Genomic DNA, 13,712 nt, shown 5'->3' on the forward strand with positions numbered 1-13,712 from the left:
CACACACACACACACACACACACACACACACACACACACACACCGGCTGACAACAAAAGTTCTTGGACAGAAAACAGACAAGACTGTTTCACTGTAATATTCATGGCGTCTTTGTGATTTATGTTACCGTGCTTCGGTGTTAGTCGTAACTCTAGATGTGGCGAGGCCTCGGGACGGTGCTGCGGGCTGAGCGTGGCGGCGAGGATGTTGCTTACCTGGGCAGCATTCATGTTCGTGTCAGGGGCGTCCACACACTCTCGAACATGTGCTTTCAACCCCACGCTTACCAAAATTTTTCATTACATGGCGGCAACAACAGCTGTACCATTAGTCCCTAAAATATTAGTAACTTTTTTGTGTGAACTTGACGGTAAACGAGATAAGTTATGAGTGTTCCCACATTAGGCAGTCTTGTGACCACCATAAGTGCGCTCATCCGACATCCATGCAATCGCCATGTAACCTCGTCCACATGTGCCGGTAGTCAGTGTTGCCAACATGTGCAGGACACGTACTGCAAGATTATTGAGGGCTTGGTCTTGAGGGTGTTGTTTATTATGTTGCCAGCATATCTCCGAGGGCATGTGTGGACGGCTCTCCAGGTGTAGTGCGTCAGGCCCACACTGAGGAGGGTCGCAGGTCACCTCAGGCGTTTACGTGGCCACTTACTGATGGTGTGGACCCACCTGAAGTGTACCTGGCCAACATGTGATGATACGCTGATGAGCGGCCTCCAGAAGAACTATCGAGTCACTGCAATACTCTGTGGAAAATTGTTGATGGCAGGAAAGATTACCCGAAGTATTTCTCGGTGTTGTGGATCACTTCTCTTCTTCACCGAGCACCGCGGCTGCCTCACCAGACGCGAATCCCGTAAAGCGGCTGCCCGGCTGCTGTGGCCACACCTGCCCTGCTTTAAGTGGTGTCGTCTGCCGGGAGGTGTGGCAGGCAGGTAGGCAGACAGGCAGGATGGCTGGGCGTAGCCGCGGTTGTCTCCCTGATGCCTTGTGGATGTCGTCTCGTCAAACCTCTTCATGAACATGTTGAACTACGAAAAAGAAGCTTATATTTTCCCGCCTTGAGACTCATGCATTAGTGTACTTTACTCTGGAACAGCCGGAAAGCAACGCTCAATCCCGTACGTCAAGCATTATCGACTGGAGAGGGACGCTCAGTCTCTCGCTCAGTTTCCTGATGAGGCTTACTGGACTCACTTCATCAACAGCATTTGGCACGAGCGTCCTTCTCAGCGACGATCACTCAGCGCCGCTGAGCGAGGGGGATGTTCGGTGTGCCGATACACTTGACTCCGAAGCTCCGAGCACTAACGGTGGGCGAGACGCGGCTCACGAAGTTGCTCGACTCACTGACGTGAACTATTCCATTTCCTTTATTTTTTCACATGAACTGTCCCTGTACCTGTATATTCAGAGTTATATATGTGTTTATGATGATAAAGTTTACTTTTATCCGTCTTGTTTTTATTGATGACCACAAACAACTTGCCTCCACACCACCAGTTTACTCCTCCCTCGCTCCCCCCCACCCCCACCGATCCTTCTCCCTTCCCTGCCTGCCAAGGAATCAGGCGAGGACAACAAGTCTCAAAGCTTCTGTGTTATGAAGAAAAAGGCTTCAATAATATTATTAAACCTCACTGTGAAGTGTTATGTATGTCTCGCCATATAATATGTTTCACCAATAGCAGCGTCTGACTTTAAGAAGAATAGTATAGAGTATACTCTAGTTGGTAGGTGCCGTTGGTCTGCCACGCCAGAAATCAAATCCGAACTGATTCAGTGGTTCGAGATAACTTGAGTGGCTGACCCCCGTCATCTCGCCGGCCAGACAGTGAGTCAGCCACGTCGCGGAATCTGTCTGTGTGTTATCGTTGCGGTTCCATTTTGAGTTAGTGACATAGTGAGTAATGATAAGAGAGCATCATTAACTATTGTGTAAGTGCAGAAAGAAGGGAAAGGCGTACGAAGGCGTCAGGAACAAGATAGCAGTGCGTGTACCTGAGGAGGCGATGTTCAGTGTGAGGCCCGGTGCGGTGGTGCGGCGTGAGGGGGAGGACAGGCACCTACGGCCGAGGAAGGCGAGTGAATTTATTGAGAGAACCTATGTGTACACCACACACACACACACACACAGACACACTCGAAGGAAAAAGTGAAAAATATATGTTACTATCTCATTATGACAACAAAGCCTAGAATGGCTACACTCAGTCGTTTCTTATCATACTATCTTGTGTTATTCCAAGGGCCTAAACTTCTCGTACATAAATAGTTGCTTAAAAAAGCTATATATTAATGTGGTAATGTAAATAATACACTAGGTAGACAGTGTGTGTGTGTGTGTGTGTGTGTGTGTGTGTGTGTGTGTGTGTGTGGCAGGACACAAAAACCACAGCCCATCACGGAGCTGAGTCACCACCTTTGTTGGGCTAACAGTTTAATGGTCTTTACCCTCCACATGTGGTAACATTTGTTAATCTTGTATAATATAAACTGATGTGTGTGTGTGTGTGTGTGTGTGTGTGTGTGTGTGTGTGTGTGTGTGTGGTAACATTGCTGTGTCTTCCATCACATCAGCTTTTTCGTTTTCTATGTGAAGGAAGCCATGTCTCCAGCACCATGGTGGGTGGAGGTTGACGAGTGTGGTGGTGGTGGTGGTCGTGGTGCTGGTAACATGTTTTTATTTCTTTACTTGCTTACAAGTGATCCTCGGCGCCAGCAGGTCAATGAAATACTCAAGAACAGTCTGCTGTGTGTATTTTTCACTCTAGTGACGGGGCGGGGCGGCGCGGGGCAGGTGGGGGAGGGTGTGACAGCAGGCCGATGCCATGCAGCAGCCGCGGCAGGATGCTTGGGACAGTGGGTGGCTGCCGCCTGGTGGGTTTGAACCGGTGGGCCGCGCCACGCCCTCCCCGCGGCATCCCGGCACCGGGGCCCCCGCCCCGGAAAACACTCAGTATTGCACTTTGGCCAAAAATAATACAGACAGGTCACCGTGGTGTTGTACTCACAGCGAACAGACACGCCACGAATATCCAGCCTCAAAATAAACTATAAAATGATAAAAAGTTGCTTTACAGTCATGACAATCTCAATGTCGAAAAAAATATTGCCTTTTGTACAGAAATAGAACATTATTATTTTAGGTGGACGGTAACAGTGTCGCGCGGGCGAGGCTGCCGAGCCCCGCGCCGTTTGGTCCACGAGTCCTCAACCCTGGCAGGTGATGATACGTCGGAATAAGTGCTTCAATCTTATTAATAGGTAATTTGTACATTTATACATGACTGACACCTCAGTGCTTGCGCGAGACAGTGTTTTTGTTGAAGCGGAGATCCTCGACCCGACTCGAACCTTGTGTAGCCTACCGATTGGAAATACAAGTTAACATAATGAAAACAATAAGCCTACCTATGATTGCGTAACACAACACTGGGAGTCGTGACCTTGAGAGAGAATCCATCATGTCCCCCGAAACTCCTCTCCCCCAGGGCTTGAGGGAGGGAACGGGAAGGGCGTGGGACCGTCAACAGGGAACTGAACAAACAGGAATGTATGAAAGCAAGGCTTTTGGGAACACCTCGACGGGTCACGATCCCCAGCCACTCACTCGCTCCCCTCATGCCGCCGCAAGGCTCCCACACACACCCGGGGGGGACGGGGGGCCAGAATGCCGGCCACCTCGTGGGGAAGACTGGCGCTCCGTCCCTCCCTGTACAAAGACCGCCACACGTATGTACAACACAATAAAACATTCCCCTCACTCTCCCCTCCCGCTCATCCGTGCTATCATCATCCCTCTCCTCCACATGTCTTTAATTTCCCGTTTCACTGTCTTCCTCCTCCTGTTCTCCTCCTCCTTCATTTCCCTTTCATCCACTATGTCAACCATCTTGCATACGTGTTCCAAAGGTTTCTATTTCATACTCTTCCTCCTCTTCCTCCTCGTCGTGATCGTCGTCGTCGGAAGCATGGCCATGGAGGGAGCCAGTGAGTTGCAGGACTCGAATCATTGCAACACAGTATTGTAATCATCACAACGGGTGATATATAGTGTTTCCCTTCCTCCGTATATCACACGAAAAAGGTTTAACATTAAAATAAACTCTAGGAAAACTTTTCAACAACTTAGGCCTAAGCGGACGAGCTCCTCGGGTGAAGAGCGGCACCTTGACACGCGCGGGGCACGTGTTGCTGCTGCTGCAGTAATGCCACGAGACTTGGCAGACGAAGGCACTTGTAGTGAAAGAACCCCTTCAAGCTAACCACCGACGCGATGAGCGGCTGTCGAGGGACGCCACGAACCATCGCCTCTGCAATAGGAAGGAAACCATTAGTTATAAATGGCCTTAACGTAGAGAAAATTTTCGGAAGCAATCCATGCAACAAATGTGTTATTGTATATGATACAAGGACTAAGAGTAGGGAGCGTTGAGCTTTTCAATCATGAAATCATGTATTGAGTATTTGAGAAGAGATTGCTAAGTTTTTCAAAGGGTAAATTTTACTTAAATGACTGCGAAAATTCAAGGCATATTGTTATATTTTGCCTCATGGCAGACAGCCGCGCGTGCTCACCGTGGTCGTGGCGCGGGTGGGAGTGGGAGGGCGGGGCAGGCTCAGGAGAGGAGGGTGGCGATGGGCGAGGACCTCAGGCGGTACTTCTCGTCCTGCTCCACGAGGCACTGCAGCTGCTGAAGCTCCACCAGCAGCTGTGAATTGGACGTCTGCAGCATCTCGATGCGTCTTTTGTACTCCACGTTTTCGCTGCTCAGCTTATCAACCTTCCGCTCGAGGGCGTCCATGTAGTCCTTCTTCTTGCGCCGCGACTCTTGTGCGGAGATCTGCCGAGAGACACGAAAATCAGGCAAAATAATCACCACCCATTCCATGGTACAAAGTTGAGGGAATTTATCTCCAGTCTACTAAAATATATCAGGACAGTTCGGTATCTTTGATTCCTACAGAGCCAGTAATGCGTCATTTCTTGTCTGGCGCAGTCAAGGAAATGCGTTTGGGAGGAGGCAGGGAAATAAATACCTTCCCAAGTGCAGTCAGGGAAATACTTTAGTGAGTGAGCGTCATCTCTGGTCTTGATAGCCACACACACACACACATGCACACCCACCCACGACCCCCCCCCCCCACACACACACATATGCACACGCACCCACGAAAACACCCACACCCACCCACCCACCCACACCCACCCACTCACCCCCCCCCCCCACACACCCACACACAATCACACCCCCCCACCCACATACACACACACACACACACACACACACACACACACACACACACACACACACACACACACACTTAGCGAAGCATTTCATACACTTGTTAAGTGCATGAACACCTGAAGGTAAGCCAATTAAGGTATATAGGTCAGTATCGTTACGTCATCTTTTCATGAAATCTACATCAATAAGCATGACTGGAAGTAATATTTTTGGCATTTAAACATATGTACTCATCATTTTATCGTTCTTGATGCCCATCACCTCACTTTGTGTTCCCTTATTTTAAAGATTATTATTCTATTCATCAGTTTGTAATTACTTACTTATGTAGTTTATGGAGGCATGCTTGGCAGCCACCTGAACCAAATTATTGATTACTGCTGCAAAATCGCTCATGACATTAAAGAACATGAATGCATCAGGAGAACTTTGGGTGTGTTTCTATACATCACAGGACACAGACAACAACAAACATAACACAACACAACGAAAAGAAAAGCAGACATGTAAAACGCTACTCCGCCAGAATGAAGCAAAAGTTATAATAATTCATAGTCAAGTTAGGATGAGAGGGGCCTTGATACTCCCGGTTTGGAGGACAGAATTATCCCGCACACACCAGAGAACGTTGAAAGCGGGTGAAAAACATCACAAAACGCTGGACTACAGAAGGTACTTGAGACTGATTTATGGGGCAACTTTGTATTTCTGCAGCCAATTTTGATCTTTGTCTTGTGAACTCTTCCACGATTTACTTTATTTGGGAGCAGCATGGTGGGTACTTTTCTCCATACACTTCTGTTTTGCCAGTGCCTTGCCCTTCATGCCTTGAAAATGGAGCTGCAAGTTAGGATTATTCATTTATCCATTATTAAGTTTTATATTTACTTCAGCCTTTTCTGTTTTCTGTTTGAGTATATCACTGAATGCTGAATTAACTTTGCTCGGTCTCTTTTGTTGATATAAAAGAGTTTACCCAGAGAGAAGGAAAGGAAACCGCGGCTCTCCTTGTTCTTTTTTTTCTGATCTTCGAACATTAAAATTATTTGTTCATATATGTTATTGAATTATTCCCTTTCGTCTTTCTTTGTCGATGTTAGAGTTTACCCCGAAAAGATTAAAGGGAAGCGTGACTCACCTTGTTCTTTATTTTTCTTCTGATCTTCGAACATTAAAATTATTTGTTCATATATGTCACTGGTTATTAGATTATTGCCTTTCGTCTTTCTTTGTCGATGTTAGAGTTTACCCCGAAAAGAGGAAAGGGAAACGTGGCTCACCTTGTTCTTTATTTTTCTTCTGATCTTTTTGAGCGACTTCTCCTCGGCCTTGGTGAGCGGCAGGCGGCTGGGAATGTTGTAGCCTTCCGAGAGCAGCGTGCGCTTCTCCTCCTCCGTCAGGTTGATCGCCCCGGTGGCTCCTTTCTGTAATCCGACGCCCCTGTTAGTACCGCGGCTTTAACACACACACACACACACACACACACACACACGCACACGCACACACACGCACACGCACACACATGTAACCATAAGGAAAGTGTCACCGCTACGCAACACATTTACGAACAATGCACACCATATATCACGACACACACACACACACACACACACACACACACACACACCTCACGGACAGTTCAATGCACCACTATAGCGCACAGTGTATACAGCACCCCACCATTGCCAAACATGACAGCAAACCACCATCCATCATTCCTAGGAACAAGCATCACAAAAGAGCGGGAGGTGGAGGATGTGGGCGAAGGATGCGGCGGAAGAACGGGATGTGGAGGATAATAGGAATATAAGTTTGGGGAGGTTGTGGCTGAGTAGGAGGACGAGGAGGAGGAGAAGGGAGATGATTGGGAGTTGGGTTAGGTTAGGTTGAGGCTGTGGCAGGAAAAGGAGTTTGAAAAGTTGGTGGAAGTTATGGCGAGGGAAGGAGATGTGAGGGTTGAGGAAGTGGAGATGGAGACTATATAGTGACAGAGTGGAGGTTGTGGTTGACTCAGGAGGAGGAGGAGGAGGAGAAGGAGGAGGTGCAGACTGTAGTAAAGGGAGAGGAGGTTGTTGCTGAGACTCACGGGCTGGGAGGAGATGAGCGGGGTGTTGATGGGGTTCCTGGAGACGGTAACGCGGGACGCCACCTTGCGCGGGTTGCAGAACTGCGGAGTGAGGGCCTCGTAGAGCGGCGGCGTGCGCGTTGGGGACTGGCCTCCGCACTCGCTGTCGCTGCTCGAACAGGAGGGCGGCGTGGGCGGCAGATAGAACCCTGGGGAGGCGCCGAAGAGGAGTGTTAATAATGGTCAGGCTGGAGGAGAACTATTATATATATGTATTGTTTGTTTATAGTTTCAGTACTTGTAGTTAATGTTATTATTTTTATTCTCATTCTTCTTATTATTATGATTACGTGTCACATCAAACACTTACCTGCGTCTGAGGAGGATGTGGGCGAAGCGGAGGAGGAGGAGGGGGAGGCGGAGGAGGTCGCCGTGGATGAAGAGGAGGAAGATGAGGAGGAGGAGGGGAGTCTGAGGGTGAGGGAGGAGAGGCCGAGTCTGGAGGTGGTGGTGTGCACGCCGCCGCCGCCACTCCGCTGGGTCACCACCACGGCGCTGGGGCGGACCAGGCCGAGGCTAGTCTGAGGGGAGAGAGGGAAGAGAGGGTGTTGATTTTATTATAACTATACCAGAACAATTAATGAACCTACACCATACACCATACTGTCTTTTCTTCTCCCCCACCTGTACCTTCACCACTAACCCACTGCTCTTCTTACTATACTTTGCTTAAAATAATATTGATGATGATGATGATTGTGTGGGTGCTGGGTGATCGCGAGCATGCCATTTTTTGTGTTTTTATGATGCTGTTGATTGTTAATGCTGTGTTACTGTTACTGATATTTGATATTATTTGGTTATTGTTAAGATTTTTCTTTATCTCTCTCCCTTCAGCTTCTCTCTTGGATGCCACGACAGTGATGCCAACGGCGGTGAGTGTTGCTGCATTATTCTATTACCCTCATCATCATTATCATCCTTACCATTATCATCATTATCATCATTATCATTATCATCATTATCATCCTTATCATTATCATTATTATTTTGTTCTTGTATTTATTGTGGTTATTAGCAGTACTATTCATTGTTGTTTATAAATGAATAGTAACAGTGAGGAAATGTGTTATACATATTATTTTGTTGTATTGTGAATGTCTCGGGCGAAGGGAGAGAATTATTTTTTTTATCTGGCTTTAGTTTTCCTACGACTGATTGATCATTCATGGGAAAGTCAATAGCATACGTTACTTTTTTGAGAAAAATATTTATAACTATAGAAAATCAAGCAAAACACACACACACACACACACACACACACACACACACACACACACACACACACACACACACACATACACACACACACACACACACACGTACATCTATATATAAATCCACTGCATAATGCATAGCACCGTACAACACACTTGTACAAACAAGTGTAGCGCGGTGCAGGTGTTAGAGAGAGAGAGAGAGAGAGAGAGAGAGAGAGAGAGAGAGAGAGAGAGAGAGAGAGAGAGAGAGAGAGAGAGAGAGAGAGAGAGAGAGAGAGAGAGAGAGAGAGGATAAGATGAATGTGTATATAAATCAACACACACACATGCAAACCCCCCCGCTCTATCGCATCCCCTCACCCACACCCATACAAACACACGAACACACGCACCTTGAGGGAGGGCATGGCGAGCACTGCGTTGGCGGGGAGAAATTCATACGCCTCACACTCTGGCGATGGGGGAGAGGAGGAGGAGGAGGAGGACGTGGAAGAAGCGGAGGAGGAGACGCAGAAGGAGGTGCCGCCTTTCCTTTGCGCTCCGTTGGGGGTGGAGGTGGTGGTGGTGATGCTGATGGGCACACAGGCGGTGGTGGTGGTTGTGGTGGAGGGGCTGGAGCTGGTGGGGCCTCTGTCCGTGATGTATGTGGTGAATCTGGTGGTGGCGGTTGTGGTGGTGGTGGTGGTTGTGGTGGTTGTCACGCCTGTTGCACCTCCGCCACCTCCACCACTGCTGCCGCCCTCAGCCTCCGAGATGGGGATGGCGGGGAAGCATTCACTCTCAAGATCTGCAACGGAAGAAATATGTTAGTCGTTTCTTACATTCATAGAAGGCTTTAAAATGTTGCAAGTTACGCCAAAGTTAATGTACAGGGCAGGGAATATTGTATACTAAGAAAAATAGTCGGTCCTTTTATTCACTCAAAATCTGCAACGAAGGAAATAAATTGTCTTTTTCTTATGTATATCAAGTTACAGGAAAGTTAAAGTACAGGACCGGAAGAATTGAATAGTAAAAATTAAGTCAGTCCTTTCATTCTCTCAAAAGATCTGCAACGAAAGAATTAATGTTAGTTGTTTCTTACGTATTTCAGAGAGTGGAATGACACGAGTTACGGTAAAGTTAAAGTACAGAAAAGAGATAGTTGAAGAGTAAAAAATAAATAAATAAATAAATAAAGTAATTCATCTTTTCATCGACTATTAAGATCTGCAACGACAATAATGTAAAGTTAGTCGTTCCTCAAGTTCATGTTCAGTCTCGTTTTGTGATAAATAATGCTTGAAAAAAAAATGAAACTGCTGACGATCTTGAATAGAGTAGTTAACCTAAAAATATTTCCGTTTTCTTCAACCTCTCCAGGCCTCCGCACAGGTGTCCCATAGGCAAAAATGAGCGGCAGTGTAGCGGTGATAAAAATACTTAGAAACGAGGCTTGAATGACCAGCTGATTGAGGAATGAATAGAGACTGGGTGATGCAATCGTTTTTTTCTTCTTTCAGTGCTTATTGGCGTAAAGATTCGTACATGTGTTGGAGCATCGCTAACACACACACACACACACACACACACACACACACACACACTACTAAACTCCATCACAACCTCCTATTACCGCTACTACTACTACTACTACTACACCGTCTTCTCTTTCTTTTCTGTTATTTTATTCCTTATTTTTCTCTACGTCATCCTCTTCCTCCCTTTTCTCGCTTATTCTCACTTCCCCTTTCCTTTGCCTTTTTTTTCTCTTATCTTTCTTTTTCTTTTTACCTTTCGCTTCTTTATTCCTTTTCTCCTTTTTATTTTCCATCTCATTACTTTAATCCACTTCCTTTCTCTTCCTTCTATGCGTTCCCTTTTCCTTTCATTTTACCATATGTATTTTCACTTTATACCTTCCTTCTATTTCCATATTTTTTACCATCATTTTTTTTTTATTTGTCATCCCCTGCCTCCTCTTTTCCTTTCTTCACAACTCAGACTTCCCTTTTATCTTCCTTTTCCTTACATTTCTCCTTCCCTTTTTTGTCCTTTCCCACCGTCTATAAGTGATCTATCTCTACTCTGGCCTTCCATCATACTTCATTACTCTCCCATTCTATTCTTCTCTCCTCTTTTCTCTTTCTATCCCCATTTTTCCTCTCCCCTTTCCTCCTCTCCCCTTTTCTCCTTCTTTTCCCATTTCTTCTCTTCTTTTTACTTCTTCTTTCGTCTTTTCTCCTCTCCTCCTCATCTACCTTTTCCCGCTCGTACCTGCCATTTATCTTTCCCCTCTGTCTCTTCCCTTCCCTCCATATCTCCAATCTCTATCTTTACTATATGTTTGTCCTTCCGACCACCCTCCCCTTTCCTCCTGCCCCTTCGTGATTCCTGTCAAACTCAATTACCTTTTCCATCACCTTCCTTCCCCTCTGCCTCTTCCCTTCCTTCCATATCTTCATTCTCCTTCTTTACTGTTTGCTCCTTTCCCTCCTCCCCGTTTCTCCTCTTTTCCTCATAATTCCTGCCTACCTTACCTACACTTTTCTTCCCCTTTCTCTCCATTTATCATTCCCCCTGTCTCTTCCCCTCCATCCTTATCTCCATTCTCCATCTCTACTATGTTTGTCCTTCCGCCCTCCCTCCCCTCCCCTGCCCTCCTCTTCCCCCCAATCCCCCCAGGTACAGGTGTAAGGGGGCTGTAATTTGAAGGGGACCTAAGGGGACACCCGTGGCCATGTCCCTCCCTGGTAATGCGCCCTTGTTCCCCTCCCCCTGCCCCTTCCTCCCCCCTGCCCCTTCCGCTGTTCCTCTTTTCTCTCCTTCTTCCATTCTCCCTTTCTCTTTCACCTTCCTTTCTTTTCATCCTTTCCTCTTCCTCAGTCTCCTCTTCATCCTCCTGCTTTTTTTTTTTTTTGGGGGGGGGGGGAACTCCGCGATGGTCTCACATTTTTCACGCCTAGAATGTGTGTGTGTGTGGGGGGGGGGGAGGTTTCGTGTGTGTGTGTGTGTGTGTGTGTGTGTGTGTGTGTGTGTGTGTGTGTGTAAAAGAGAAAATAAAATAAAAACATTAAATTATTCACCAAAAACATTTACCACCACCACCACCACCGCCATCACTACCACCACCACCGCCATCACCACCACCAAAACCACCAACACCGCTATCGCCACCGCCATTGCTCCTCCGCCATTATCACCGTCATTAACAAAAATAACAATATAAATACCTCCAGAGGTGCCCAAAAGAGGAGGGGCGGCTGGGGGCGTGTTCTAAGGGGTGTTATTGCCGTCTGGGGGGGTGGGGGGGCAAGGTAGATGAGGGAGGGAGGGAGGGAATGACGGGGAGTAGATGAGGAGGAGGAAGGCGAGGAAATGGGGAGAATAAAATGAAGAGGGGAAAGGGTAGAAGGGTGAAAGGTGTGACAGGTGATAGGGGGAACGAATATGAGGGAAGAGGACAGGGAAGGGAAGGGAAGGGAAAGGAAGGGGTGGCGTAAGGTAAGAGAGGAAGGGAAGAAAAAGGAGGCTTTGGCGTGCACGGGGAAGAGAGGAGGGTGAAAGGGGAAGGAAGAAGCGAGAGAGGTAAGAAGAGAAGGAGAGGCAGAGAGTGGGAGAAGAGTAAAAAATAGAGGAGGAGGAGGAGGAGGACGAAAGGAGGCGCATGAAGAGAGGAAAAGAACAAACATAAACAGGAAGAGGAGGAGGACAAAGAACCGGAAAACGATAGTCGAAGAGATGTTAGAGATAAAATATAAGAGGAAGAGGAGGAGTAGGAGGTAAAGAACTGGAGGAGGAGGGGCAGGAGCAGGAAACAGGAGAGGAGAAGAAAGACCAAGAGGAGGAAGACAAGGAGAGGAGGAGGAGGAGGATAAGGAGGCAAAGGAGGCTGGAGGCAAGTGGAGACGTCGCACGCTGGTAAAGTCCCGAGGTATTACTCCGCCAGGGGGCAACCGCGCACCCCCTGCCGGCGGCGCGACCCGGGGAAGGGCAACAGATTCCTGGCCGCAGATCTTCAATTACTGGTTAACGAAGGGCGAGAGTGTGTCTGGCGGCGCCCCGAACACTCTCGATCAAGCGTGCTGGGGTGTGATTGAAAAGAGGGGGGAAAGGGGAAGGAGGAGAAGGGGGAAAAGGGGAAAGAAAAGATGCATATATGGCTAGACGTGAGTGAGTGAGTGAGTGAGTGAGTGGGTGAGTTAGTGAGTGTGTGAGTAAGGAAAAAAGGGAGGGAGTGAAGAAGTGATTGATTTAGTGAATGAGTGTGAGTTAGGAAGAGAGAGAGGGAGCGTAAGAGGGAGACAGATAGATAGATAGAGACTTAGCTGAATAGATTATAAGAGAGATAAAGAGAGATAAAGAGAGAGAGAGAGAGAGAGAGAGAGAGAGAGAGAGAGAGAGAGAGAGGAGGGTAATATTTTTTGTGAGTTAAATACACCCTGACAGATAAGTGTGTGTGTGTGTGTGTGTGTGTGTGTGTGTGTGTGTGTGTGTGTGTCGTGTGCGTGACTGGCTCATGTTCGCACTCATTCTGGACACGAGCGACTTTAACACTTCATCTCACGCATAGGGTCTCTCTCTCGCTCTCGCTCTCTCTCTCTCTCTCAAAACGCATTTTCCACCTCATTTTTTTAATCCCAAACATACCTGCAAACACTCATCTCAAGGTAACGCTGAGAGGCTGCTAGTCCAGAGTTCCACCTGTTGCAGCGCTGGATAGTCCCTTCCTCACCTGCCCATTACCTTTGCACCTGTCAGCGTCTTATTCGGTGCTAAGCTATCAGGAATTTCACGGTAGGATAGCCCTTTAGCTTTCTTAGGATGGCTGAGTTTATCACTGTCATCGTATGTGGGGGGGAAGGGATATGTGTGTATGTATGTGTGTAGTGTGCAGTGTGTGGGGGGGGAGAGGGGGTTGTGTGTGTGTGTGTGTGTGTGTGTGTGTGTGTGTGTGTGTGTGTGTGAAGGCGGCCACCTGTCTTTCGTTGCGTGCCCTCCAGCTTACAGTTCTCTCAGGCCTCATTATTTAACTCTTCCATCATCTTGCTTCATAGTCACTTCAGGAACATAACTATGCCAACGTTCCTTTTCTGTGTTGAAATAACCTCACGTGGAA

The 13,712-nt window shown here is 47.4% G+C and overlaps 2 protein-coding genes and 1 long non-coding RNA gene across 8 annotated transcripts in view; 2 read left to right on the plus strand and 1 right to left on the minus strand.

The window, feature by feature from the left end:
• The window catches only part of LOC127007366 (uncharacterized), a 45,345-nt gene extending 43,874 nt beyond the window's left edge, over positions 1-1,471 (plus strand). For all 5 annotated transcript variants that reach the window (XM_050878256.1, XM_050878257.1, XM_050878255.1 and 2 more), the window contains one exon: positions 1-1,471. This exon is cut by the window's left edge and continues 1,129 nt beyond it. The gene's annotated coding sequence lies outside the window, so the exon portion shown is untranslated.
• Positions 1,472-2,760: 1,289 nt separating this feature from the next.
• LOC127007369 (cyclic AMP response element-binding protein A-like) overlaps positions 2,761-13,712 on the minus strand; it is a 109,080-nt gene continuing 98,128 nt past the window's right edge. For both annotated transcript variants that reach the window (XM_050878263.1, XM_050878264.1), the window contains 6 exons: positions 9,007-9,401; positions 7,705-7,915; positions 7,356-7,543; positions 6,550-6,693; positions 4,599-4,864; positions 2,761-4,333 (listed from right to left, as the gene is read on the minus strand). In XM_050878263.1, coding sequence (XP_050734220.1) covers positions 4,640-4,864; positions 6,550-6,693; positions 7,356-7,543; positions 7,705-7,915; positions 9,007-9,401 — 1,163 coding nt within the window. In that variant the 3' untranslated portion in view covers positions 2,761-4,333; positions 4,599-4,639. The remainder of the gene's footprint in view (positions 4,334-4,598; positions 4,865-6,549; positions 6,694-7,355; positions 7,544-7,704; positions 7,916-9,006; positions 9,402-13,712) is intronic.
• Positions 7,935-13,712, plus strand: part of LOC127007370 (uncharacterized) — a 134,186-nt gene continuing 128,408 nt past the window's right edge. Inside the window, exon 1 of the long non-coding RNA XR_007760214.1 lies at positions 7,935-8,269. This is a non-coding gene — a long non-coding RNA (uncharacterized LOC127007370). The remainder of the gene's footprint in view (positions 8,270-13,712) is intronic.

The sequence above is a fragment of the Eriocheir sinensis genome, chromosome 35 (assembly GCF_024679095.1).
Source record: "Eriocheir sinensis breed Jianghai 21 chromosome 35, ASM2467909v1, whole genome shotgun sequence".
Classification (NCBI taxonomy): Eukaryota; Metazoa; Arthropoda; class Malacostraca; order Decapoda; family Varunidae; genus Eriocheir; species Eriocheir sinensis.